The sequence below is a fragment of the Diuraphis noxia genome, unplaced genomic scaffold (assembly GCF_037042655.1).
Source record: "Diuraphis noxia isolate RWA-SAM2 unplaced genomic scaffold, SU_Dnox_SAM2 contig0003, whole genome shotgun sequence".
Taxonomy (NCBI): domain Eukaryota; kingdom Metazoa; phylum Arthropoda; class Insecta; order Hemiptera; family Aphididae; genus Diuraphis; species Diuraphis noxia.
In genome coordinates, this window is record NW_028301713.1 from 79,779,910 (window position 1) to 79,806,897 (window position 26,988).

General features: G+C 31.6%; 4 protein-coding genes, 1 non-coding gene and 2 pseudogenes across 5 annotated transcripts; 4 read left to right on the forward strand and 3 right to left on the reverse strand.

Annotated features, from left to right (window-relative positions):
- Positions 1–870: 870 nt before the first annotated feature.
- Positions 871–1,942, forward strand: LOC149057823 (uncharacterized). Its single transcript, XM_089222882.1, has 4 exons — positions 871–1,399; positions 1,469–1,567; positions 1,628–1,717; positions 1,772–1,942. Exons 1-4 carry the CDS (start codon positions 929–931, stop codon positions 1,841–1,843), a joined length of 732 nt encoding a protein of 243 aa, XP_089079008.1. The 5' UTR covers positions 871–928; the 3' UTR covers positions 1,844–1,942.
- A 45-nt stretch (positions 1,943–1,987) lies between these two features.
- LOC149057824 (uncharacterized) lies at positions 1,988–2,909 on the forward strand. The gene is made up of 2 exons (XM_089222883.1): positions 1,988–2,717; positions 2,780–2,909. The coding sequence occupies exons 1-2, from the start codon at positions 2,112–2,114 to the stop codon at positions 2,861–2,863; spliced, it is 690 nt and encodes a 229-aa protein (XP_089079009.1). The 5' UTR covers positions 1,988–2,111; the 3' UTR covers positions 2,864–2,909.
- A 108-nt stretch (positions 2,910–3,017) lies between these two features.
- Positions 3,018–4,289, reverse strand: LOC149057825 (uncharacterized). The gene has a single exon (XM_089223497.1). It carries the CDS (start codon positions 4,287–4,289, stop codon positions 3,018–3,020), a length of 1,272 nt encoding a protein of 423 aa, XP_089079623.1.
- Positions 4,290–5,478: 1,189 nt separating this feature from the next.
- Positions 5,479–7,824, reverse strand: LOC149057826 (uncharacterized). The gene is made up of 2 exons (XM_089224320.1): positions 6,246–7,824; positions 5,479–6,188 (listed from the first exon to the last, which is right to left on the reverse strand). The coding sequence occupies exons 1-2, from the start codon at positions 6,334–6,336 to the stop codon at positions 5,479–5,481; spliced, it is 801 nt and encodes a 266-aa protein (XP_089080446.1). The 5' UTR covers positions 6,337–7,824.
- Positions 7,825–9,449: 1,625 nt separating this feature from the next.
- LOC149057827 (uncharacterized) lies at positions 9,450–12,984 on the reverse strand (annotated as a pseudogene).
- A 3,176-nt stretch (positions 12,985–16,160) lies between these two features.
- LOC149057828 (uncharacterized) lies at positions 16,161–16,725 on the forward strand (annotated as a pseudogene).
- Positions 16,726–21,449: 4,724 nt separating this feature from the next.
- TRNAD-GUC (transfer RNA aspartic acid (anticodon GUC)) lies at positions 21,450–21,521 on the forward strand. The gene has a single exon. It is a non-coding gene; the product is annotated as a tRNA-Asp (tRNA).
- Positions 21,522–26,988: the final 5,467 nt, after the last annotated feature.

Consider the following 26,988-nt stretch of genomic DNA (forward strand, 5'->3'; position numbering starts at 1 on the left):
AGCGAACCACATCCAAGATAACGAATGTATATAGTGTGTATAGGGTTCACTATATTGCTTATTGGTTACATAAAATAAAATAGTTATTATAGTACATTTTATACCTTTATCTCACATTTGGTCCAACCAATTAATTCTTTTAAAAATGTATGTATGGTTTTATACACTTTGATTTAACTGGATTTAAGACTGATATTGACTAATTTGGCAAGAGTAATGCCGGCATAATCAGCTAAAAATATTATAATCATTAATATATTATATTATACCAGACTTTGATCGGGGAAAAATAAAAAATACTGTGCCTATTGAATTTTGATTTGAGTGTGTTATCCGTGTATACGTAACTCACCGACAAATTGGTCGTTGACTCCTAAAACCGCATACTTTTAATAAAGTACCTACATAACAAAACCGCACAATTTTTGTAGGTTAAAACCGCACACATTTAATAGGTTAAAATCGCACAATTAATGTTGTATCCAAAAACCGAACATTTTTAATTTCGACCCCAAAAACATACTTACCTAGATTAAAGATTTTTTTAAAAACTTCAAACGATCGTTTACATTCATTACGTACCTCTTGGATTTAATTTTAATTTCCAATGTCTCCACTTATTCATGTTTATGTGTGTTTTTAGTTTAGTAGATTCTTCATTGACTGCATGTTGTAACCGTGGACGTACAAGTTTTATTAAAACACCGCCAAACCACATTTCCACTATTACACACTCTAAATTGTCGGTATTTAAAGTTGTCGAGTATTAAGCACTTGCCCCCTTTATTACTCTCAATTATTTTAAAATCCATTATTGTGGCTAATTAAAAATTATTAAATAACTTAATAAAACTGAAAAACATTAATAATTACACCGTCGCGCTATGTAAATATTTCTCCAGACTTCTTGAGGCGTATTTACTCAGTGATGGGCCATGTTTTATCTTACATTCTGGATACTACTGTTCGTTATAAAAAAATTATTTTTTTGGAAGATGAATTTGTATTGCTCACGAGTATGGTATATAAGGGAGAGCATGTTTTGGTCATGGAGTCTAAAAAAATAGACGGATGTAGAACTATATTAAATCGAAGAGATCTTATGACAATTCAAGATTTAGAGAGCACAATTCTTGAAACCATAACAATGAAAATCGCCATCACACGACCTATTATTTTAAATCAAATCGATCAAATAACCGACTACCTTAAAACCGATTTTAATGTTGATAAATCAGCGAAACTTGAAGAAGTAGTTTCAATAACAAAAGGAATTCATGCCGAATTAATCACAAGCCATATACCGAAAAACAAACAGAGTTTCATACATCAGATAAAATTACTCGCAACTGAACAGCTGGCAATCAAATGGATGGAAAAGCTGAATAACTCTATAAATGTATGAAAATTTATTTAAATATTTCGATAGTTAAAATTTTCGTATCATGATTACTTATTTTTATTACAGAATAAAACGGAAGCTTTTAACGTTGACATATCGCCACCAAGATACTCAATTTTGTCACCGTCGATTATACATGACGAAAACGATTTATCACAGTCACGGGTAATATAAAAATTAAAAAAAAAAATATTTTTCTCGAGTTAACCGTTATTTTATTTTTAGGGTGCTGACGAGGACAGGGGGTTTCGAGAATACTTTTCAACACGTTCGAGTTTACCAACGAGGGCACCAATTCGGAAAATCAAACCTATGGTAATACACACATTATTTACTTGATAAACGGATATTGATAAATTTTTATTACAGGCTGTTGACGAGAACGATGGGCCGACTTACTTTAACAGATTTTCACCATCCCCACCATCTTTGTTTGACTAAACAGACGGCAAGTCTCAATCAACTCAGAGGAATACGAAATTAATTTTTTATTTAATAATATCTTATTAATGATGATAATAAATATTCTTTATATCATAACATGTGTGTTATTCATTTCGTTATACATATCCCCACCATAAAGGATAGAGTAGGGATTAATCCCCGCTCCACACGGCAGCACTGCATAAAACGTGTGACACGAGCATGGGACAAGTCAGTCGTAACCCGCTCTTCAAGAAGTGACAATTTGTGCGTTTGATCCATCATAATGGCTAGTCAACTTATCGACTGTTCGACTTTTTTCGTGGACGATAATATTTTTATAAATATAGGTCTAGATCCGGATTTTTTGTTAAATTGTGTTGTATGTATTACAAGTAACATGCAATGTGTAAAAATGAGTGTGGACTTATATGAATCGCTTAATGTATTACTTAAAGACATCAATTTTTCACTACCATCACATTTACTGTTAGAGGAGTTTAAATTGATGTCAATCGAAGAATGCAACGGCAACAACATACTGTCAATCAAATGTTTGCTTCAAGACCAGAATGTGCAGTTGACAAAAGGGAATGTTGCAAGGATCTTACAGTTAAGTGGTGCCATTGAAGAAGTTATCCAGATGAAAACAATGTACACACGGCCCACTGCATTGGATCAGGCATGTAAGATTTCAATGTTTCTCGGAAAGGAAATGCCGTTATCTAAAGATACAGCCATAACCGATGTTGAAGATTATTTGAACCGCATCGAAGTTAGGAAACTGAAAGAATGTATTCCAGTCGCAGGTACTTGCTTAATAGCAGATTTGAAAATCAAAGCACTCAAACAATTAGCAAGAGGCTGGTTATCTTATTCGGCAAAAATTGAGGTAATACAAACATATTTTTGCATATTATTTTATACTAAACAAAAACATTTTTTTTTTTTTAGCCTGAAGTCAGCAGACCTAAGACAAGAGCATTCGTAGCACGTGAAAGGGAAATAGCAAGCCGTAGATTGAGTTTTGGAAAATAATTAATTATGTAATATTTTATTGTGACTTTGGTACATAAATAAAAAAAAAAAAAAAAATGTAATATTTTAAACTCACATTTTTATTGTGGCTTTGGTCGATGATAATAAAAAACAACTTGATGTTTAAAAAAAAGTATTTTTATTTACAAACTATTTACAATTTCCTTACATCACCATTAAAAGGGTTATAAGTTATAATTTGATCGTGTAAAATGAGACAATAAGCTGCAGTCTTCGCTGGAATGGCTTTGCCTGTTTCGAACTCGATGCGTAAATCAACAGTCGACGATTTTACGTTGTCGTTTTGTCGTGATAAATCTACGACTATGATTGGTACGTATTGTTCAAAAATGGTTTTTGACAGTAGAGGCTCACTATATTCTCTATCGTAGTATGATTTTTGGAAATCTGTATATGCTTTATATAAAATGGCCGTAACGTTGTTTGTGAAATCTGAACGGAAATCTTCGTATGGATACACTTCAGAATTTAGATGTATTTTAAGGTTTTTCAGGTAACAGTGATCGAATCGTCCAGACGGATTAAATAAATTATTTTTTCGATCTGTTTGAAAGCCAATTAATGCAAATCTGGGTTTCTCGAGCAAACTTCTCGATTTAACCGTCCACGAATGAGAAGTGTTCTGAGGGAGAACCGGATATTCGCACAAGTCCCAATTTCTGAACGCACACGAGAGTTGTTTACGAGAGTCTAATACTTTTAATAGTTTTATTTTTTCTTTGTCACTCACCCTGATAACCGGCATCTTCCAAATAATTTTACTCAGCTCAATCACTACTTTTTTGAGTTTTTCTTTATTGTCATTCGCAGTGGTCTCGGAAACGTACAACGCATCAGAGTCCGTAGACGATCTGTTTAAAATGATTTGTTGGTTGCAGTTGAGTAGTATTTTTTTATAATCTTCACAAAATCCTAACAAGTGTTTGAGCGGGATACAACCAGCAAATTTGTTATTTAACGTGAAATTTTTATTTTCACTGACATTCATTTCTACGTCCCAAGCAGCATTTTTTAGATTGTTCAATTCATTCGGTGTGTGTGAGCAAAACCCTTTAAGACTCGATGATATTCCAGGAGATTTTAATTTTTGTATTTCAACACCGTTAATTTCATACCGGATTTCAGAAAACAAAAACGCCAAACCATTATTTGTAAAATTAATTTCGTTCGCATTAATTTCGTTCGAATATGATGCAATATCTGCTGGTATATTTAATTTACCTTCAATATAGAGATAGCTCTCGCAGGGGAGAGTGTAAGCGTCCATATTTTGAATGGATATTCTAATTTCGTCGTTATTGGATAAAGCTGTTGAAGAATAGGGGAGGAAAGAGTGGTACTGCATTTGAGTTATTTTGCATTCATCTTCATATCCGCCGGCCACGTCCAAATACATGTCATCCATGATTATAGAACTTTTAAAGACCGTAGAAATGATAGATTGTTCTTTGTTAGTTTCTTTACAATCGGCGTACGTCTCGACGTATTAATCTTGTTAGTAGAACTGTAGCGACTCTTGATAGCATTTCTTTTTATATAGCTGTTGAACTTAATAGCCATTTTAATGTTTAATTTGTATACGAACTGTGATTGGCTCCCCTCTTAAATTGATCAAATTATTATCTTGATCTCTTAGTACTATATTCACTTTACTTATAGACGAAGAATTAAGCCGGTAGAAAACTAGATGTTTTGGGACTTCTATGATTTTATGTCCAGGCGGCGAAGAAGGGAAAAACTCGTGTATAGTCTGGCTCGGTATACCATTACTGAATGAACCAGAAATTAGATTGCAATCTATTTTTATACAGTTAACTTTCATTATGTTGACTATCCGTTCAGATTCGTGTAGTGTCTTGGCGGAATAAACTTTATTCTCAAACCCTAATATTTTCGATATATTATGTTCAATAGTGAAATCAACATCATGACTACAAGTCATCGAGCATTTCAATGTGCTACCATCGGCTTTGAGTTGAAACAAAGTAACATGATTCGGTAATAGTTTTTGAATCATCGACTCCAAGTTAATTATTTCGTACGATCCCGTAGGTATAGTCACAGTCACACATTTTCCGAGTGAATCGTGAAAACCTATTGTATTGCAATCCGGTTCTACGTTTGGTATAGAATTATGTGTTTGCAGGCTTAAAAGGCACAGCTGAGAGGTATTTTGTACTTCTAACGGCGGGAAAATATCACAAGACATTTCGCTGGAATTACCGTTTAATGTTATCGTGTACATGATAAAAATTTCAAACACAAATGACCACAATTATATGTGTTATAACGTTGATGCCTAGTGTAATTATATTGTATTTTACATCCGCTGAGGTACGATTGTAGTTCCAGTGGTGGTGGTAGATTTCCAAAACTGTCGTAATATTCTACTTGTTTTCCGATTTTCTTATACGCTACCCAATGAGTTCCGGTACTTTTTTCAACGTCCAAATTGATAACAGCCGATTCTTTATGCTTAGGACGTTTAGGTAACCTATCTCTGGAAAACACTCCGATGAAATGAGGTATTTTCATTATGTGCGCGTGTTTTATAATTTCATAATCGTACAAAGCTCTTTTGGGTAACGTAGTAATTAGTTTTTTTTCCTTTTTACGGTTTTCTTCACAGATTTATGGACTCCCTTTCTTTTATACGAACTACCTCCTTGTGAAGAGAGATATAGTCCTTTACCTTTCTCGATCTTATACGAGCCACCTTTATTAGGGGCGAGGTATAAACCTCTGCCCAAATGTGTAGGTTCATTTCTATTGAATTCGCTAACGGTCTTTACGACGTTAGCAATACCCCCCGTCAGCGCTCCGAGTGCGGATAAACCGGCAAAAATTGGTATCAGTGGTAACATTCCTCCAGTTTTCGGTAAAGGTATAACACGAGGTACCCGAGCTTTCTTGCTGTTTTTAAGAAATATTTTTTTAGCTGCCACAAAACATTTTTTTGTTAATTTCATCATGTTTTTTTCTTTCATATTTTTTTTTAATACATTTTTAGCTGCCTTGACTGCTGCGTTGAATCCACATCCAGCACCCATTTTTCGTTTTGCCTTCATGCCAGTAGTGACCAACCACGCTGCTGCCTTTTCTTTTAAATTAGAGTCTTTTGACTTGAATCTATTCCAAGCCTGGTTTTCTAATATATAATCTGCTTTTTGACGATCAGTCAAAGAGTTGCTGTGATCATAAGCGATATCGTGTTCTTTACACAACGAGTCTAGGGGGTTGATACCTTTATCGCCGCGATCTAATCGTTTTTTCAATTTTGTACCTGGGCCGCAGTACTGATAACCTAAAATTATGAGTCGATTATATTGAATGTTATGTGTGTTGTATGGTTTATAATTACCCGGTAAATGAAGTTCAAATGGTAATTTGTTTATAAGAGTGTTCACGATACCTCCGCCTTTATTCTTGTTGTTTCTTCGAACGGGTGACATCGTGTAATGATTAGATTACAGAGATTACCCAAGTATTTATAATGAAGTTTGTAGATCAAGAAATAAAACTCACAGTGGAAAATGTCGACCCGCCTACGAGTCTCCAATCGAGGCATGGGAAGCTTTTACCGAATACTTGTCGTGCTTTAGTTGTCGGGCCTTCCGGATGCGGCAAGACAAATTTGATTTATGCTTTATTGACTAACATCAATGGTATACGTTTTCACAACGTTTATATATATTCGAAAACACTCGATCAACCTAAATATAAAATGCTTTGTGAAATTTTAAAAGATGTAGAGGGCGTTCAGTTATTCACTTTTCACGAAAACGACGAGGTTATCCCACCAGAAAAAGCATTACCAGATTCTGTTTTTATATTTGACGATATTTTATGTGAAAATCAAAATATCGTACGTTCTTACTACACGCGTTGTAGACACAACAATATCGACGTGTTCTATCTAGCACAATCATTCGCTCGCATACCCAAACAACTTATTCGAGATAATAGCAACATGATTATATTATTCAAGCAAGACGAGACTAATTTAAAACACGTTTATATGGAACACTGTTCGGGTGATATGAACTATTCTGAATTTAAAGAGTTTTGTACTTTGTGTTGGAGTAGGGGGAGATTTAATTTCGTCGTGATAAGTAAAGACTGTGAACGTGACAACGGACGGTATCGACACGGTTTCGACACATTTGTCGTTGTATAAAACAATGTAGTTCATTCTCAACCATGGAAGACAGAAGTGCAGTGTTGAACGAATTAGTTATTGCCAAGAAAAACATTAAACGTAAATTTGAAGCATTGAAAAGAGGTGAAGCTGATATTCAATCTTATGTAACGCAAACATTTAAACCAATAATCGAACCGTTGAACAAATTACAAAATTCCGAAGCCGGTAATAATGAAATTATAGCTGAAGGTACCCCATATATAGCATCCGATAGCCAGTCTGAAATTTTTCGTACATTAGAAGAAGAGGAAAAAGATAAAATATATGGTCCAAAAAAATATTCTAATGGAAAAAGCAAGTTAGGTCAAGAAGAAGTAAAATTCAAAAACAACGCAATAATTATCAAAGATACGTCTTATCAGCTAACGCCTGGACTTGTTGAGTTATTATGTTTCAGATATCCAATGCAATATACTGATAATGATTTAAATACATATAAAGAAATACTAATACAAACTTCAGCACATTTGACACAGGACGGTGCAAAAATTAAGAAAGGTGGTACAAAATATACACAAATTATTCGCAAGCTATTTCCATCGGGAATGGGAGTGAAATTACAAACACATGATTTAGTATATTGGAATGACCCAAATGAGCTGGTTGATAGGTTGCGACTTCTTTTAGCCTCTCAATCTGCTGGAAACACTGGGGTTTCAAACGAAATATTATCTATTTTTGAAGAACTGTACGAATCTGGTATAACAAGGAAAATACCAAATGTATAAACGCAACATAGCTATCGAACTTCACAGACCGGCTAGGAAAAATTATACGAGGCGAAGAGTAAATGTGTATGGAAAAAACGATTTGTGGCAGGCTGACTTGGTCGAGATGATTCCACTTTCAAAGAAAAACAAAGGATATAATTATATTCTCTGTGTGATTGATTGTTTTACGAAATTCGCCTGGGCCGTACCATTGAAAACAAAAACAGGGTGTGAAGTGACCAAAGCCATGTCTACAATACTTGTAGATAGGTCGCCCAAACTGTTGCAGGTAGATAATGGCAAAGAATTTTATAATTCAAAGTTTGACATGTTAATGACTAAGCATAATATAAAAAAGTATAGCACATATTCCACGACAAAAGCCTGTTTTGTGGAAAGGTTTAATCGAACTTTAAAAACAAACATGTATAGAGAATTTACTGCTCTGGGTTCACAAGAATGGATATCAATTTTACCTGACCTAATCAATAATTACAACAATGCGAAACACAGAACGATTGGGATGACACCATTGCAGGCAGACGAAAATCCTTCACTAGTTACTTTGAAACAACGTACAATCACTAATAGAAAAGTAAAATTTCATGTCGGCGATAAAGTTCGAATAAGCATTCACAAAGGAGTTTTCACAAAAGGGTATTTACCCAATTGGTCAACAGAAATATTTACAATAGTAAAAATAAATAAAACAATACCACCAACTTATCAGTTACACGATTATAATGATGGCCCAATAGCCGGCTGTTTTTACACCGAAGAATTATCTAAAACCAATTATCCAAATGATTATTTAATTGAAAAAATTGTACGAAAGAAGGGGGACCAGATATATGTCAAGTGGGTGGGATTTGCCAATTCCCATAATTCATGGATACATAAGGACGATGTTAAAAAATAGTTTCAGTGGTTGTTCAGAAGTCAATCCGTTCGGTACAACGAATTATTATTATTTAAAAAATTCCATTTTATGTCACACCATGTCGTCGGCTATCTTGGACGTTCAGTGCATTCTCGGAGTCAACAACAAGTACTTTATCAAAGAAATGTCTATAGTAGATACTGAAACATGGTCCAACCAACACTGGATATTTAAACATACATCTTTAAAACAAGATGCAAAAAGTCGAAGCGTAAACAGTTGGCTGAAGCGTTTATATCACGGTTTAACGTTGGAATATGGTGATGTAGAGTATGGAGAAATACAGAAAATATTTCAATCGTTAAAATTCGATAGAATTTACGTTAAGGGCTCTCAAAAACAACAGATTATCAACGAGTTTATGCCACATGCCACAGTATTCAACTTTGAAAATTTGGAATGTCCACGGATTTGTCAATTGAACGGAGAAACACTACCATGCTGTATTTTTCATAAGGATTTCAATCCAAAACAATGTACATTGTATAAAGTATTTGCATTAAAAAAATGGTATGTTAATAATTTTTAAGATTATAATTTTTTTTTTCTACATTGTAAAATTACACTATATATATATATATTATATACATATTTTCAATTGATTAAAATTGCAAGTTTATAAATAAAGAAAAAAAATATATAATGAAGACTCCGTGTTTTTATTTGTTGTAGGCTCTCCATCATATTGAGTAAAACATATAATTAAATTATTATTTAATGATATATATTATATAGCTCAAGTCACTCGATTCTGTAATGACCATGAGCTAATGTGTTAATTCCATCTTCGAGCACATACCGTTTGTCGTCATAAGAATTCAGTGCTAGCTTTTTAGATAAGATAGTATGGATTCTATGTTTATATGATCGTATAGAATACATTTCTCTGAATGGATCTTGACCGATTTCATTAAACAGGCATTTCTTATGGTCTTCTAACGTCAAGTTATTTTTAATTACATGTTTTTTGACACCCTTGGCTTTGATTGTCTCTAAACCAGACACTGAAAAGGCATACGATTTAGCTCTAAGAGCTACAAACTCATCAATGAATTCCCCTTCAACTTCATCGGTGAACATCCCGGGAACCTTTTTTCTTTCTTCTCGATAGCATGGGTGATGTTTTGGTAAATTCGACGTGTCCATGCGATGTAATATATCGGGATTGGATGCGAGGTCATTGTAATAATCGTTTGTTACAACATCATATACGAATGAGTCTGAAAAAATTAATAATGTAATTGAATATTTAGTATTTATATACAAAGAATAAAAATACCTGTGTCCATGTACATTAAAGAAATATTATTCTTGTAATGTTTTTTCATGACATTATAATGGAAGTCGTACATTAGAGTTTTTGAAATATCTAATATAGCCATCCCGCATGCAATAGGTTTGTCAAATGTTATTTCCATGTTCTTCAGGTGTACTGCACACAAATTTTCACTATATATTGTGACGTCCTTAAACGTAGGTTTGTTAACAAGTTTTTGCATCCTCAAGGCGTCAGTGACGAGTTCAATTTTTTTGCGATTGCGTTTAGATTCCATCGTTTTTCCAAATATCTGTAAAAATAAATAAATAAATCATTACATATTAATAATAATAATAATAATTAGTTCTATCTTAACTTACGGCATTATTCATATGCTTAAAAAAATTTTCCTCGAATTTATTTTTTGCATTTTTTCTCATTTCTGTGTTCTTATCTATATACGGTGCAAGCCAAGCAGTTTGATTAAATTGTACGACTCTGTGTACCTTATCCACTACTAGTCCCGCCGAAATTGACTGTTTGAGTGCCATATAATGAACAACATAATGTTTCTTGACGTGGAACGTCGCAAATAATTTTGTAACATTGCTGCCATCAGGTTTTGTTCTTTCCGGTAAATAAGGTAAATCATTGTGCTCATCGTGCAAAGTATCGGGATATGACACATCAACATCGTAGATCAAACCCATATTTGAATTTTCATCCAGTTGTTCTAACAATGATAACGCCGAATTAACGTCGCCTTCATACCATTTAAAATTATTTAAAGGTAATTTTTTCTTCATAGACCACCCGTACAAATTGCATGCATCAATGTATATAATGTAATTATGTTCTTTATTGGAATCGTAACTGGTTGCGTCAGGATGATTAGCCTTTGAATATCGTTTGCTAGCCTGCGTCATTCCACCCCTGATTCCTTTCTCCACCGCGAGCAACATCGTATAATCAGATATTAACTCAATCTCGACTTTAGTATGTTTTAACATACATGCAAAAGAAAACCCAGGGGCAGTGTAATAATAAGCCGGGTCGAGGCCGTAAATTTTAAAACATAAATTTCTAAAATTTTGAAACACATCTGCCAGTATGAGGGTGTCAATTTTTAAATACAAGTCACTGTATTCACCCAGATTTTTACACTTAAATTTATCCCATACTTTAAGTGCATGTTCATAATCTTCGTCTGGAATGTGCTCATCCTGAAGCGAGGAATAAAATGTATGTTTGGCCGGAAGAGATGTTTCGTTTAGTTTGCCCCAATCGCTCAAATATTCATAAGGAAAACAACCTTTTCGCGTTGTTAATGGTAATTCATCTTTTGTGAATACTTTCGACGTTTCATTAAATTTGTCTTGACCTGCCGCAACTAAATCATTTGCCAAGCTGGACAAACTCGAGCTCATAAACCTCAACGAATCTATAAATCTAATACTAAACCGGTTATTAATATGTTTTGTGAATGAAATATACTTCTCCTCGCTGTTGGGGATGACTGAAATTTTTTTATTGTCAAACCAAAGTTGTCGAACGATAAAATGTGCATCGTAATTTGATAAATTATGAAACACGCATGCCACAAAGTCCGGACGCTTCAGTTTAAGGTTGCACGAACTGCACAATGTACACCTAAACTTCCCAGTTAAGTGACAATGATCTTCAACTTTAGTGACATCGTTTAAAACAAACGATTTATCGCACACCTGACATTTTGTTGCTTTAGAGTGTTTTAAAATGTCTTCCGCTGTCATCTTAATACTTATATTTGTACATAAAAGCATATCAATTCGATTTGCAATTTCGGTTACATCTTTCACGAATCGCAGAGCTATCGAATCGTAACTCGTATTTTCATTTCCTCTATAAACAATAGGTTTCCTAGGTATTTTAAATTTTTTCAACAGCGCTTCAGGAACGTTATTTGATACTACATGTATACAATAACTCATACAATTATGGTTTTGAATAAGCTTAGTGTTAGGACCTGCATTAGCATTATTTTTTTCTAGTATACTTTCAAAATCAGCGAATATTATGAACGGGTGGAACTGAGTATGTTCCACTTTATCAAACTTGACTTTTGTGTTAGGTGTTGGCATAATCGGCGAAATTGATTCATGATCCCCGCAGAATTGCTTGTGGTAACGCAGGCCCTCAATAGCGGTTTTTGCTGGTGTGTTGTTAAATTTAGATAAACATCTTTTGCAATACTCCGAATAATGTTTGTTTGACGTCATTTGATTATTAATAAGTATCGAAAAATTGGTTATCAAACAGAAGTGATGTTTCGTGTTATTAGATATTAATAGCAAATCGTAGTGGTTATCTTTTTCCGTAGATGTTTTAAGGGGATATACGATAGTCATATCAGGTTTATTTGATGCATGTTTGTTCTGTATTGTTCGGGATCCGTTTTTTAATCCGTAAACATTAACTGAAACTGTCGGATTGAATTTTTCAAATTGTTTCTTTATGTCTTTATAGTTTACCGGATAAATTAAATGAGAAAAATCGTAGAGGTTTTCGAGATCGTCGTAATGTTTTCCTACTCTATGAGCAATGTGTTGATTGACATGTCTAGATAGAATTGAATATTTGAAACACATGTCATCGCTGTTTTGACAATTAATCACACACTTTTTTAATTTTATGTCATTCGGAAGTTGTATGTATGACGACCCTCTTAACGGAATATATTTATAGACACCTACTAGCAGCCCATCAATAGATTTAAGTGTAAGTCCACTGCCTTTTGACTTATACACTTCCTGTTCCTCCAGTAATTTATTATAATCTTGTTCTATTTGTTTGTGAATATCATTAGCCAGAAAAAATTCTTTTGCCGCAGTTTTGAAAGCCCTGTTTTCATCAGATTCGGGAATTTTAGGATTGTGGTATGTCGCTTCCAATTTCAGGTTGTATTTTATTTCGCCGTCAAAACTGTTAATTAACTGGATTAAATGTGGTTTAGTGTTATTTAAAAATGTTTTATAATTTAATAATTGGGTGTCGAAATTTCTTGTATAATATTCTCTGCATATCTCGTTTAAAGAAGAATTGATTAAATTAAAACCGCCTTGTAAAACTTCTAATAATCTACGACGTTTTGTTCTTATATTGTAGGTCGATGTTTCGGAATTATTAACTACATAAAAAAAAAAAAAATATATATAAGTATAATATTAAAACTAAAAAGTTATAACTATAAATACCATCGTATCTGGATTGTTCAGGCACTGGACGCTTATGATTTCGCCTGGGTGTACCTAAAATAATTAATTGAATAAACGGGTCATATAACTAAAGATAATATTATACATACATACATTGGTTCGAAGAGCCAGGTGGTATATCCTCGACGTAAATATTATCAGATATTTCAATCATTCTAGACCGATCTGAAAAAACAAACAAATAAATATTGTCATAAAATTATAATATGTATCGTACTTTCAAATAAGCTACTTTTTTCGGCCCTGTCCAACGCTTCAAGACATACATCATCGTTGCCGTCATCAAACCCGTTGTTATCATCTATGTTAAAAATTTTAATTTAGTATAAGATCAAAACATTTGATATAATATACATACTTTCACTCAATCCATTTTTTTCGGTCTCATCTAACACTGCAATACAAAAATCATCATCATCTTCAAAGGTTGTATCATCTGTAAAATATAAATTATGTAAATTATTTAACTATAAATATGTATATAAATCATACTTGTAGTTGTAGCTGAAGTTGTAATTGGCTGTGCATTACTTGTAGCTGTAGTTGTAATAGTCTGTGCATTACTGTTTAAAATACCTAAAATGGAACAATACTGTTATTTCAAACGCGAATTAAATACTACTATCATGTACGTAGGGTTGTATATACTAAACCCCTTTTAACGCTCGGATAGCATATTTTATTATACGAGTATTAATTTATTAAGTGAAAAATAAAAATCAGTGTTATATGGTTGGAATATAGCGCGCGAGCGCGCGCACACACACACACGCTCGCGAGCGGTTGAAAATAATATAAGCATAGTGATAAAAATAATATTTTCACCGATAGAATCCTAATATTGTATAAAATTTACTCACCGTGAATACTTTTCATGTGTCGTTGGAGAGAATCGTTTCTAGTAAAATTATTTAGACAAATAGTACACTTAAACTGTTTAGTACTACTATGGTACTTTATATGCCTGAACAAAGCATCTTTCCGCGAGAAAACAGAAACACATTGATCACATTTAAACATTTTGAATTATTATTTCAATAAACACACCAGAGCGATATCACTGTGAAAACAGTACTAAATCAGTGATACTGTACAATACCCGTATATAACGAAGAGAGAGAAAAAAAAAAATATGTCAGCATTCTCGTATTACCAGAAAAAAAAAAAAAAAAAAAATGCTTAATAGTGTTTTAATTTTTCATGAAACGTAATAGGTACTTATTATAAATCTCAGTGTAGCCTTGTCTCTCAGAATTGGTGCTTATAACCTCCAGTGTTTCATAATGTCTAATCAACTTATTGACTGTTCAACCTTTTTCTTGGATGACAACGTGTTTTTAAATATAGGGATCGATCCAGCCTCTTTAATGAATTGTGTTGTTCATATTAACGTAAATTCTCAACGCGTGAAAATGAGTACCGAATTTTTTTAATCGCTTATACCTGTTCTCGAGAAGAAAACGTTCATGGAGTCAAAGTATCTTCGTTCAGACGAAAACAAGGTCGTGTCGGTAGTCAAATGCCGTGTATCCAACTATTTTTCAATTAAATGCATACTCGATGACCAGTGTATTCAGCTGAGTGAAGAAAATGTATCTCGTTTATTGCACATAAAGGACAACATACAAGAAGTAATTAATACAAAAATAAATGAAATACGGGGTAAAGTATTACTACAGGCATGTGAAATTTGTGGAGCTCTCGGAACTTTAATGCCAATACCCAAGAATACCAAATTAGATGTATTGACAGACTATTTGCTGCACATCGATCCGGCGACAATCAGTGACGCTATACCAACAAGAAAGCCGTGTTTTGTAGCCCAACTGACACTTAATGCAACTGAACAGCTGGCAAGGGGATGGTTAAGAGCATCAGCCTTACCGGAGTAGTTTTATCCTGATGTCTACAGACCAAAGGCAATCATATCAAAAGAGAAATATAAATCAAGCCGTAGATTAAGTTTTTTTTTTTTTAACTTGTATTATATAATATTTGAAAAAATAAAAAAAATTCATTAAAATATCATTTATTATTACAAATCTTCATCCGATGATATGTTTGGAGAAAACACTTCTGACATTTCTTCGTCGTCACTACTATAAATAATTTAGATGTTAGAAAAAAAAAAATATTATAATAATATAAAACTCACGAAATAAAAAAATGTTGTTGTTGTGTATTTTCTGTTTGGGCATTAGCGTCGGCTATAATCTGCTCTATCATCCAGAAAACATGGTCTAAATCGATTGGTGGTGGCGGTATGATTGGTTCAATACTAAACATCAAATATGGTTAATGAAATAATAACAATGATAATATTAAACTTACGGCTGAAATAAGAAAGGAATATTGAATTCATTTTGAGGACGATTGCGACGATCGAATCTTAGTGTATTTATGAAAAAATTTAAAAATATCACTTTGAAATTAAACATCTTTTAATAACACAAAACCTTTTTAGTACAAATTACGACTTATACTGATTTAATAAGATAATGTTTCATTATTTTTAATTCATATTGAAATGGGAGGGATTTTAAGTGTTGGATATTAAAAAAAAAAAAAATGATAGCAGCTTCTTTGTCTACCTGGTGCACGTGTCGAATTGCAATTTTGAGTGTGCGAAAACATCTCGGTGGCATACTGTCACCCACACAAAGTCACAAATGCCTGCACACAATGCCGGCATGGACTTTGTGTCACCCACACACACACACACACACACACACACCCACACACACACCCCGTGTAATAAAATAATGTAGACAAACATGGTCACTACAGTCATGTTAATCGAATCCACGGTACCGAGTATATGCATCATTTGCGTTCATCGCGAATACTTTTCATGTGCCTAATAATTTTTTATACACATTAAAAAATTTCAACGTTTCCAAGATTTTTTTTAAAATGTCGTACAACAGTCAAGCATCCGATATAAACACACCTAACGTGTCAGCGGGCTTCATTGACTTTTTAGCGAATGGAGAGTTTGATGAAATGGCAAGTTTATTTATACATACGATATTATATATCTATATAAATCTATGTATATTTTTTAGCTATCAAATACACCGAGACGTGTGTTTTATGAACATTTATTAAGCCAGGAAGACAATATTTCTGTTGCCGAAGTTAGTATGACAAAATATTATTGTAGTACTTACCAACTTTATATTATGCTGTTTTAGGTTAGAAACGACGCTAGGCATAAATCTGACGATTGTGTTGGCCAACAACAAACAAACGGTATTATGTTCATTTTATTATTGTTTTATGCATTGAGTATACAAAATATGTACTATTATCATAGATAAACAAAATGATATCGACTTTTGGGGCTGTGAAGAGGCTATTTTTTTTTTTTTTTTTAAGTGATATTTGTCTTGAAGCACTGGAAAGATTTGTCTGGGGTGAAGAATACGCAAATGATGAAAAATTACTACTAAAAGCTTGTATTGAATCTAATACCTAACACCTATTATATATTAATTGTTAAATAAAAAATTCATTATAATAAAAAAACTATACATATATATATAACATGATTTATTAATCTATCAATTTTACATTAGAAAAATATATTATATTATATATTTTTGTAACCTTTTGCCTTAAACAAATATTGTACCTTTTCTTTCTCAAAAAAAAAAAATTAATAAAAAATAAAAAATATATACGTATTTATAAATCTTCGTCGGATGACGGCGGCACCTATGGCGGGGCAGGGAGCGGTGGGATGTGGTGGCGGTGGGATGTGGTGGCGGTGTGATGTGGTGGCGGGGCGGGGAGCGGTGTACCGACGGCGGCACCTATGGCTGGGCAAGGAGCGGTGGGATGTGGTGGCGGTGTGATGTGGTGGCGGGGCGGGGAGCGGTGTACCGACGGCGGCACCTATGGCTTGTCAAGGTGCGGTGGGATGTGGTGGCGGTGGGATGTGGTGGCGGTGGGATGTGGTGGCGGTGGCGGTGGCGGTGGCGGTGGCGGTGGCGGTGGCGGTGGCGGTGGCGGTGGTGGTGGTGGCGGTGGCGGTGGTTCCAGTAGTGGCTTTTTTACCCTACTAGCATTTTTTTCGGGGGGGGGGGGGAGGGTGTTAAAAAAATGTCGTATCGAGCATTTTTTTTCGGGAGGGGGTTAAAAAAAATATAACATTAAATTGTGTTGAATTTTATTTTATTTATTTTTTATAATTTTCGATCGATTATTAAATGAATTAAACATTAAATTATAAATTAAACATCGAATAATTTTCGGGGGGGGGGAGGGGTACAAACCCATAAACCCCCCCCCCCCTCTTCCTTGGATACGCCACTGACTGGAGTATAACACGACTTGGCTCGAGATAAAATGAACAAGAATATAACATATGGGAATTTATTGATGTCTTGGTGAATCATGGTTTAATTGTACCTCTGACCTCAGTTCATTGGTAAATCGGAATCGGTGGGTGAACTAATCCAATTTATCTTAGAGGAAAATTTTCGGTTAAACATAGCACTTGCTTTAATTTTCAACGTAGTAAACTGCTCTCTATGCTTTTCTGATATCGCTCAGAACAATCTCAGAGACTATAGCAATTACCGAAATCGGTAGAGTAGTTTTCGAGACTATATAAGCAACAAACATATGGAAATATTTTGTCATTTACGTTTAAATTGTATCTTATACGTATTCTAAATCCAATGATGTAAACAATACATTTAATATTATTTCAAAAAAGTCTAGACACGGATGGTGAATCAGCTAGCTTATAGCACTATTTTTTTCATAGTATATAAACCAACAATTATTAGCAAATTATAATTATAGGTAGTGAATCGAGTTTTTCTCTTAATTATAAAAATAAATATACACGAACTTAATTTTTTCATATTGATTTATGAATACTTAAATATACCATTAATATACAAATATATGTAAAATATAAACACATAAAATGTATTTATTTCATCGTATTATAAATAATGCATATTGGTTAATTTATATAGTAGATATTTTGTTAGCGAGTAATTTTCAACCAGTATTAAGATTTTTACTTTAGATATGGTTTTAAGTATATACATTTTATAGCAAGATTTGCATTTTAAGTGCTTAATTCTTAAAAACTCAATTTACTTTGGAAGGTATTTTATTAAATTTATTATATAATGTGTAAACTAATAAAACTTACTCGTTTGTTATAAATATTTCGTCATGTACTTGAAATAATTATACACAAATTACGTGTATTGTATAAAAGTGGATCATTTTTGTCCTTTTATTTTTTCTACCTAATTTTACAAAATTTTAACGTACCTACAATCTACATTAAAAGTCTGCGGTTGTAATTCATGCTTTTAACATCAATACAGTTCTGCAAATCTAACCGTGTTATGTGTAGGTAACGATGTAGAATAATTGGATTTTAGAGTACTTTAACTAAAAGTCTGCATAATTTTAATTCAATACATTTTACATTATTACACAAAGTGAATATTATTGTAACGAAATATTTTTTTCAACTATCAAGTTGCATCATTATCTTTTTCATTAATTATTATTTATTAATAAACGTCAATGTGTGTGAGCGAACCACATCCAAGATAACGAATGTATATAGTGTGTATAGGGTTCACTATATTGCTTATTGGTTACATAAAATAAAATAGTTATTATAGTACATTTTATACCTTTATCTCACATTTGGTCCAACCAATTAATTCTTTTAAAAATGTATGTATGGTTTTATACACTTTGATTTAACTGGATTTAAGACTGATATTGACTAATTTGGCAAGAGTAATGCCGGCATAATCAGCTAAAAATATTATAATCATTAATATATTATATTATACCAGACTTTGATCGGGGAAAAATAAAAAATACTGTGCCTATTGAATTTTGATTTGAGTGTGTTATCCGTGTATACGTAACTCACCGACAAATTGGTCGTTGACTCCTAAAACCGCATACTTTTAATAAAGTACCTACATAACAAAACCGCACAATTTTTGTAGGTTAAAACCGCACACATTTAATAGGTTAAAATCGCACAATTAATGTTGTATCCAAAAACCGAACATTTTTAATTTCGACCCCAAAAACATACTTACCTAGATTAAAGATTTTTTTAAAAACTTCAAACGATCGTTTACATTCATTACGTACCTCTTGGATTTAATTTTAATTTCCAATGTCTCCACTTATTCATGTTTATGTGTGTTTTTAGTTTAGTAGATTCTTCATTGACTGCATGTTGTAACCGTGGACGTACAAGTTTTATTAAAACACCGCCAAACCACATTTCCACTATTACACACTCTAAATTGTCGGTATTTAAAGTTGTCGAGTATTAAGCACTTGCCCCCTTTATTACTCTCAATTATTTTAAAATCCATTATTGTGGCTAATTAAAAATTATTAAATAACTTAATAAAACTGAAAAACCACTAAATACCTATAGGTAAGCACTGTATACACAAGAGACAAGACCGACTAATAAAATAATAACAAGTGGTGACTTAAGTCTTAAAATGTGTTAGCATGAATATTGTAGTATATCTTATAATATTATCTTATCTAATACGTTGTTAGCACTAAAAATAGTGTGCGGTTTTAATCACTACAAGTTTGGGGTATTTTGTTATATAAGGACTGAAAAGTGTGAGGTTTTTGTCTATCTATTTTTCGGGTCAAATTCAAAAGTGTGCGGTTTTTGGATGCAACCGGTGTGGTGTACCTCGCATTGTGACCGCATAATATGCCTGACCGAGTTGGCCAGTTGGACTTTCTGCGATTAATTTATTAATATAATAACCCGTTCACCCTTCTTCGGAACATGTTCGAATAGCGTCCAGAAAATATGCAGTTTTGCGGCTGCCGGTGGACATAAATTACTGTTCAAAATAATAATCTAAAAGATTTACTATATTTTCTCTATTAAATACCCACATACAGTGGGCTTCTATAAGGGGAGCTAGTGGGCTGCAGCCCCCCCCCCCCCGAAATTACAGTCGTAACTGTTAAATATACAGGGTGTAACAGATAGAACTGACTTTTAGAATAACTTTTGTTCTAATTAATATTTTTAAGATTTTTTTTTGTTTATTATTAAGAGACCCTTGCGCTACACGTACAATATAAAAAAAATAGTACAAATAAAAAAATTTAAATTTGATTAAATTTTTGTTGGAAAAATTCAAAATAGCCAATTTGTAAATTTAAATAAAAGAAATATTTTGATGGTAAAAATATTTATCTAAATCAAATAGTTTATTTTTTAGAATTTTTTAAAATATCAATATTTTTTTGCATAAATTACTTCGGAGCGTTATAACTTATTTCAAATATTATTTTCAATCTGAAATGAGTATATTTCTTAAATTAGTTATTAATTATATAATTTTCACAATTTTTGTTGTACGTTTAATTAGCATATTTTTTTTTTAGTCAGTTCTATCTGATACACCCTGTATAGTAGGTACCCAATAGGTGCTTAATCACTTTTTAGTTACTTCTATTATAACCCACCCCAAAAAATACTTCTATATACACCACTGCCCACATATTATATATTTATATAGATTAACACTTCTAACACCTAACAAGTAGATAGGTACCTATAAATGATTACAATAAATATGCCATTTTCAAATAGATATAAATTAAAATAAGTAGGTGTAGTAGAAAAGTAAGTATATGTATTTGTGTTTTTACTTAAATGTATTTATAATTTATGTTTATATATTTCGATAAGGATTATTGATTAAAAAAAAAATTATAAAATTGGAGCATTGGACAATAATAAATAGTTGTCTATTTGCTATTTAATTTGAGTTCAGCAATAATTGAAGATATATGATGTCTATATAATTATTAATTACTTATTAGGTATTATCTTAAATTGTATTTATTGCTATTTGCTGATGTAATATTCGTCGAATAATTCAACGAACATAATACATAAATCTATGTTCACTATAATAGATTAGAATCTTAGATTTTAAATTGATTCATAAATGTATGCAGTAGAAATGTAGGTAGACACCAAATAGGTAAATAAAGTATTTAAAAAAATATACTGATCTCAAAATATCGTTTTTGAAGAGTCAGATTAAGCTACTCAACTTTTTTTTCATAATTCGATTAGGTGCCTAACTGTATTATAAATTAAAAATTATACGAAATGAAGAGTTGTTAAATTAAGACCTTTAATCGTAGTCCTCGGTAGTATAGTGGTAAGTATCCCCGCCTGTCACGCGGGAGACCGGGGTTCGATTCCCCGCCGGGGAGGAAATTTTTTTGCAAATTTTTATAATGTAAAATTAATTACCTATATTATGATATCAAACTATTACCATTGGGTATTAACTATTAATCAATGCAATTACTTTTTTATATATTATGTTTATATTTTAAATAACTGAGTACCTAATATTGAATTTCACCGTTGTCCATCTGTCTGTTTTCCAATGTTTTATTTTTACGCAATTTTAACATTGTCAATCTTATCAATACTGATTAATTCGTAACAACATTTTTTTTTTTTATATCTTTACTCGTTATTTTATACTTTATTTTTATTACCTTATTACTTATTTGAAAATATGTTATACAACATATCTTTTTTAATGGAATCTTATGCGGAGTATAGAAATCTGAAAATATAAGCCAATAAGTAATAACAGCTAGGTAATCATTTTAGTGCAAATTTTTAAGTTTAATTGATTTATGTAATGTAATGTTAGGTATATAGCACACACGATGAAATCAATTTAATACTGGAAAAATGGATAGGTAACATAAACCTTCTGATAAGTTACCTATAACATTAAATTAAAGTTGGACAGCTATTGGTTGTCTAAAAATATAACTATAACGTTGTAGCCTTGTAGGTAATAATATTATTCTTAAAAATAATTATTAATATTAATATTACATTATTATTAATATTACATAATAATATAGTTTAATAATATAATATTATCATCACATCACAAAATGCTGTCTTTAAGAACCTAACCTAACCAATGCACCTTTCAAATTCATACATAATAATAATATGGACTGTGCCTATTTACAGTTTTCGATAGTAGGTAATTGAAAACATTACTTCTTATGTACTATGAAGATTATAATAAGAAGTGACAGTGACCACTGCTTAAATTATTAAAGCCCGGATTTCTGCATATTTTTTCGCAGTAGTTAAAAATATATTCAAATTTTCAATTTTAGGCTTGACAATTTTATTCTACTATTCAATGTTCCACACATGTTATAGAACCTAAAAAAATGAATAAAATAATTTAAAACCATGATGATATATATATTTAATTAAGTAACTGTACAATATGTCAAGGGAATTTTTTTCAATAAATACAAGTCATGTATAGTGGATTTATAAAAAGTATTGGACAATTTAACAAAAATAATGATTTTAACATTGATTGAGAATCAATTATTTTAGTTACCATTTTTTTATATTGATACTTTTTGTAGCTATTACATATTATAGGTATATTTATTATACAAAATCACATTTCTAAAATACTGCACGTTTGAACTAATTTTAGGAGGACGCTACACCCGCATGTGTTGTCTTCGTCTACAAGTGCGTAATGTAGCAAATTGTATGCTCAACAGATCAAGTTTAAGTCCGTTAGTTTAAATTTGTTTATTAAATTCGTTCATTTGTAGTGAACATTATTTTCGACAGCTTCTCGTAGGCTTTTTATCATACTTATTTCAATTTTAAATTTAAAGTGAGATATGTGTATTTTAAAATTATAAATTGTTTGTAGGTATATCTTAAAATACTCATAACTCACTTTAAAATTAAAATATAGTAAAAAGCCTATATAGGAATCTCTCTAAAATAATGTTAACTTTAATTCTTATAAGAGGCCAATTCAGGCGATCTGGAATTGGGCCACATTTTAACTATACTTGTTTCGAGTAAAATATTTTTTTACATTTTACTACCCGGAGATTGGGCCACAAATTAAATTTAAATTTTTAAAGTGTACCCGGAGATTAGGTCATAAAAGTATATATAGCACACACATATACTATTAATACGAATATATTACGTTTATTAACTAATTATTATTTTTTGTCTAACAAATAAAAATACAATTCGTCAAATAGTTAATATTTCTTTTTAAATACTTCCATACAGATTTTACTAATTTAATATAAAAAGGTCCATAAAAGTAGTCAAATATGAAATAATTTTCATAAATTATGCCAATACTAATCTTACAAATATAATACAATAAGGTCCATAAAGTTAGTCGAAAAATAAATAATATGAAAAAAAACATTTTCTAATAGGTACTTAAAAATATGATACATAACAATTAAGTCCATAAGGTCAGTCAAATAAAAAATAATAATAAATAATTTTTTTGTAATATTCAAAAATATAATTATTTTTTTAAATAACTTGATACAGATTGTACATATTCAAATCGGGGTTTTCCCCTTCTTCATATTTTTGAATTACATTAAGAATAACATTTTGTCGAACTAAAGTTCGTTTTCTTGTTTTTATTGTTCCTATATTTTTAATCTTAATATAAATTTCTGATTGAAGTTGCAATAAAACATTTGAAAAATATGTATATATAGATGTGACATAAAGAAATTATTTTTGAAATTTGAATGAAAAGACTCGATGGCATTTGTAGTTCGAGTTACAATATTGAATAATTTATTACCTTTTGGATAAGGCATACGAAATCGTTCGAGTAAAGTTACGTGTGCGCTGCAGTGTTAGGAATTGTATCAATATATATAATAAGATGTAGGTATTATATTTTATATTATTTTATTACAATTTAAAATGTAATAGTGGCCCAATAATCGTGTCTACCTGTTATAAACTCTAAGTTACTCTAAATTTTAAAATACCTAACGGAACTAAACGTGATCTGCTGAGCGTAAAATTTGCTATGTTACGCACTTGTAGACGAAGACAACACACGCAGGTGCAAGGTGTAGCCTCATCTTAAGTTGTTTATATACCAAGGTGTTCTTATCGTTTTCGGCTTATAAATTATAATAATTAATTACACCATCACAGCTAATATAAGTGTTTGATAATACAGTATTACATCTATAACTTGAAAGTTAAATCGGCCTCGTAATTTACTTCGCTAAATAAAAAAATCTCAAATTAACATATTGTTTTATTATATTACAGATTGTAAATATATTTTTTTATAAAAATAAAAAAATACTTTTAAGTTAATTTTTTTATGTTCATATAGCGCTATCTAGTAGATTTATTATTATTTTTAAAAGTTAACGGTTTGTCAATAGAGTGCAGTAAATACACCGTACTAACCACGATGTGGAGAAGATTTCTTATATTATCTCCTCTACATTGTAGTGCTTACCCAACATTAAACACGATATAAATAAGAAAAATAAAAATAATAAATTAGTTTTTTGATAAAAAACAGATGCTTTACAAATTTCGATTTTTGAAATAATATTTATGTTTTTTCTGGTCTGATATATTTTTATTTTGTCATGTTCTGACAAAGTTATTGGATTCGTGATGATTATTTTCCATTTTATTTGTATAAATATATATTTATTAAAATAGCTTTAACATTAGTAGATTTAAATAAATCAAATGTTTTGATCCCGTAAACTTACCAGATTAGTTTTGAAATCTTTTTCCATCTCAAAGTTCAAAAATAAGTAAAATATGATACGTGCCATTAAAAACCCTTAGTTTGAAAAAAATGAATATTTTCGAATTTTTTGTTCGCCTGACGAAGTGATGAATATGCCAATTTTAGTACTTGGATCTGGAAAGATGATGTTAAATAATATTTGCACATTTACACATCGCACAATGGATTCCTCATTTCCATTTTAGCTTTTTTCCGCTACGGATATCATACGTTTAGAAATAATATTTAGAAAATATGAAATAATTTGAGTCTTCAAATTTTCTTTCCAAACTTGCTCCATAATTAATTTCTTAGATAAATCGATTATCCTTATTGTTTCAATTTTTTCCTCGCTCACAAAACTCAAACATTAATTAGTGGACTAAAATCTTTAGTTACTGCAACTATAATGTCGGATGGTTGTTAAGCATTTAAAAGAAATGTTATGCCACCATGTCGTCATCGTAAAAATAGAGTTATTGCCAAAATAGTTTTTGTCCTGTACAACGTTTACAACATACTTCTGGTAAATTGTTACAACGGAAACCTAACTGAAGTAGAGGAAGATATTAAAAATACCACGGTGTTATGTCTTATGTGTATATCAGACAAGAAAGGCAATCAGTAACCTATTGAATGTCAACATCGCATATCTTTTAGTTGAGCTGAACTCAATTCCTAAAAGAAATGTTAACATATATAGATACAAGTAAATATGTAAGAATAATTGAAAACATAAGTTAATGCGAGTAGTAGGTATTCAAATATTTGTAAGTTGGTAACCGACTTGTGTTTATGTATAAATCAATTTGAACATCTCATTTAAAACATTATGAATCGTGTCACATTTATCGATTGCGGCACATAAAAAATTACGCTATATAGTCATTGGTCATCCCATTGAGTATATTTACGATTACTAATAATGAGCGTCATAATATAATTAAAATTAAATACACTCATAGAAAACTTAGAAATACTTATATTTTTAACTTTGTTCGCCTAAAATTTCAAATATGTAATGATTAATGACCTATTATGGTTTGAACACAATAAAAGGGAATTCATAAAAATTACGATCTTATGATTTGTAACTAATACTATAAATAGGTACATAGTAAATACTCATTACTATATATGACGTCTAAAATAAAGCTATATAATTTTATTATAATATTATTATAATAAGCATTATGTGCTTCATAAAAAAATGTGTGACTGCTTGCAAAACCTTTTATAATGGAAAAATATGCAAATGAATTTGAAACTATGCTGGTACTCTACTGGCATACTTCCATATTATAATTTGGTCTACAAAACTACAGTTTAATATTTGTTTAATTTAAGAGGACACTGGCATTTATTGTCTCCGTCTTACAAGTGCGTAACATACCAAATGTATCCTCAGCAGTTCACGTAGATGTCTATAGGCCCAGTTCCGTAGCTAGATACTTGTGTGCCCCGGTGCAAATTGCCAATTGGTGTAGGTGCCCCATAATTTTATAACATAATTTTCTTTTTTCTTTGTTGTATAGTTTAGGTCACATCATATCAGATAATCGGTAAGGGCGTAGGACCCTTTCAAGATCAAGTGCTCCGGTGCATTGCACCGCCTGCACCGGCGGCTTCTACGGCACTGTCTATACTTCCATAGCATCGTTAGTCCGTTAGTGTAAAAATTAGAGTGAATCGACATTTTATGAAACTTGATGTGGTATACGAACATAATCAGCTGTGTTTGTAAGTGGTTTCTTTTACGATAGTTCAGTTTTAATGTGAGTTATGAGCATTGTAAATTGTAATGCTATTTTTCTTATTGTGCAAAACTTGCTAAAAATTGTATTACCTATTGTATAAAAACTCACAGACATTATAGATGTTCTTGCCATCAAGTTTCATAAGAGGTGGATTTACTCTAATTTCTAACTAACGAAGCTACTCGTGGATTTACCGAGTGTAAATTTGCTATATTACGTAGTCGTACCCGTTAGTAAGAGAGATACAGTCCCTAAAATATCCAAATTTTCGTACTACACACACATATAGCCCTAAATCAGTCCAATCTAAATTATACA

Excerpts from the sequence above, each read along its gene's own strand:
- LOC149057823 (XM_089222882.1), top strand. The coding sequence starts at position 929 with ATGGGCCATGTTTTATCTTACATTCTGGATACTACTGTTCGTTATAAA. Across the intron at positions 1,400-1,468 it reads AGCTGAATAACTCTATAAAT|AATAAAACGGAAGCTTTTAA; the intron begins GTATGAAAATTT and ends TTTTTATTACAG. Across the intron at positions 1,718-1,771 it reads TTCGGAAAATCAAACCTATG|GCTGTTGACGAGAACGATGG; the intron begins GTAATACACACA and ends TTTTTATTACAG.
- LOC149057824 (XM_089222883.1), top strand. The coding sequence starts at position 2,112 with ATGGCTAGTCAACTTATCGACTGTTCGACTTTTTTCGTGGACGATAAT. Across the intron at positions 2,718-2,779 it reads CTTATTCGGCAAAAATTGAG|CCTGAAGTCAGCAGACCTAA; the intron begins GTAATACAAACA and ends TTTTTTTTTTAG.
- LOC149057825 (XM_089223497.1), bottom strand. The coding sequence starts at position 4,289 with ATGGATGACATGTATTTGGACGTGGCCGGCGGATATGAAGATGAATGC.
- LOC149057826 (XM_089224320.1), bottom strand. The coding sequence starts at position 6,336 with ATGTCACCCGTTCGAAGAAACAACAAGAATAAAGGCGGAGGTATCGTG. Across the intron at positions 6,189-6,245 it reads ATTTGAACTTCATTTACCGG|GTTATCAGTACTGCGGCCCA; the intron begins GTAATTATAAAC and ends TCATAATTTTAG.